General features: G+C 40.5%; 1 protein-coding gene across 14 annotated transcripts in view; it reads right to left on the bottom strand.

The window, feature by feature from the left end:
* LOC102681789 (synaptosomal-associated protein 25) overlaps window positions 1-2106 on the bottom strand; it is a 26657-nt gene that overhangs the window by 11724 nt on the left and 12827 nt on the right. For 6 of the 14 annotated variants that reach the window (XM_006608035.2, XM_006608034.2, XM_006608039.2 and 3 more), the window contains exon 4: window positions 2017-2065. The exons of the other annotated variants lie outside the window; for them this stretch is intronic. In XM_006608035.2, coding sequence (XP_006608098.1) covers window positions 2017-2065 — 49 coding nt within the window. The remainder of the gene's footprint in view (window positions 1-2016; window positions 2066-2106) is intronic. 14 annotated transcript variants of the gene reach the window in all.

The following is a 2106-nucleotide window of genomic DNA, read 5'->3' as shown; positions in this document are numbered from 1 at the left end:
CCGAATAAGAGAAAAATCGTAGACGCACAAAGGGACGAAGAAAAAAAAAAAAAAACAGGACGTTGTAATGTAATAATATAATAAACGAGTCAACTTGATCCCGCGAGCAATGATGTTCTGTATTTGATTTGATTCTATAACAACAATTCTCCGATATAACGAATATTCGTGTATTGTCACAGCAGCAGCAGCAATAGCAGCACCAGCAATTAATGTTTGTGATAATCAGTGTCAGTATTGTCGTATTAGTAAGTAATTAGTGGGCAAGTGTCTAGTTTCTAAGTAAATTATGCCTGTGCAAAAGTCTAGGGAAATCGATCGATTTCAAATTCTTCCAAGTTATATTCCAACACGGTTGTAAAATATATCATAATATCTTTTTTTTTTAACTTCGACGAACTGATGATCCCTTTACTTTTCCACCCCACCACTTTTGCACTTGACCGATTGTAAAGAAAAGTTATAATAATGTTATAAACAGTATTAATAGTGTTGAGTGGTGTAAAACTAGTAAGTAGTAATCGTAGTAACGGTAGGTAAGTAATAAGTAATACTAATAGTAGTATTTTGTATAATAGTACGACTGTACAGTGGTAGTTGGCTGTCGCTTTTCATCGTCAATCGCGAATTCGCACTGTCTCGTTCGATTCTTCCGCTACAAGTATTCTATTCCCGTTTATATTTATAAAAGCAAAAATCTACCGCTACTTCTCGTTGCAAGAAACTTCACCGAGCAGGGAGTTGCGTGTATGATTCTACAAGTTTTCATGACAAGTGTATATATGACGTAGGTGGAGAGAGAGAGAGAGAGAGAGAGAGAGAGAGAAAAAAAGATGAAAAAAAAAAAAAGAAAAAAGAACGTCCATAGATCGAACGCGAGAAACTTCTGTTGATCGAATTATTAGCGAAGAGCTAGTTCAACTTGCGAACGAATCTCAAGAGGTATATATATAGTGAGATATATCTGGTCTGACGTAGAACCGCGGCGAGGTAAACGAGCATGATCGATCGAAAACACGATCGAGGGTGTTTCTTCGCGCTTCACGGTACATACGTTATTAAAAGAATGCCTTCCCGCGACCCGTAACGAATAAACAGATCGGTTGAAAAAATAGGAAGGGCAAAAAACTGAAAAAGGAAAGATGGTTATACATCGCGATATTTATCGATCGACGTAATTCGCCTTTGGTCCCTTCCTTCGGCCGTGATCAACCGATGAACCGTTAACACGTAAAGTCGACACTTAACCGTATCGATATATACGATATATAACGAGGATATTACTTTCGACGATGTGCGTATCGATTGGAAACGCGGATAAAATTCAAAAAAAAAAAAAAGAAAAAGAAGAAGAAGAAGAAGAAGAAGAAGAAGAAACTACCTCTCTCGAAATCGGAGAGGTGAAAGAGAGAACGCGAAGATACGCGTAGAGACGTGTTAACAAATCTCTCTCTGCGAAAAAAAAAAGGTCAGGAGGTTGCGAGAGCGTGCTCGAGATAAGCGACCGTGGCGAAGTGTCTATCGATTTTTCAAAGTTGGAAAAGTACAGGGAACGAAAGTTCTCGAGCACGTTGGACGATAAAAGAAGGGGAAGAGAAAGAGACGAAATACGGGAGAGAAAAAAAGAGGAAGACAAAGGTATAGAAACGCGACCGACCTGGGATGGCGGAGGAGGAGGAGGAGAGGGGAAATGAGTCTCCGCGAAAGAGCAACGCGTATTATCGGTTTATTCCCATCCCATCCCGTCATCTTCAGTGCGAGAGAAGTGGAATTTTCGCCACGGGGAACGATCGAAGGATCTTCGAAAGGAGAGAGAGAGAGAGAGAGAGAAAGAAAAAAAGAGAGAGACAGAAAGAGAGAGAGAGAGAAAAAGAGAAAGAGAGGGAAAAAAATTCCTTTGTGCTTGGATTAGGTGTGGCACGAGACACAAGTTCAATTGTAATTGTAATTCTGTGAGAAAAAGCCGAGGTTTCCTTCTTGTTGTTTACTTATATGGCTAAAAAGCGATTCACTCACCTCCCTGGTCATCGAGTGCGACCAGAGTACGGATGCCAGCCTCCTTGCTCTACGACAGACAGAGGCAGCACAACACAGACAACCACCACC

Source organism: Apis dorsata, unplaced genomic scaffold, assembly GCF_000469605.1.
Source record: "Apis dorsata unplaced genomic scaffold, Apis dorsata 1.3 scaffold_28, whole genome shotgun sequence".
Taxonomy (NCBI): Eukaryota; Metazoa; Arthropoda; class Insecta; order Hymenoptera; family Apidae; genus Apis; species Apis dorsata.
This window is presented reverse-complemented; position numbering and strand designations above follow the sequence as displayed.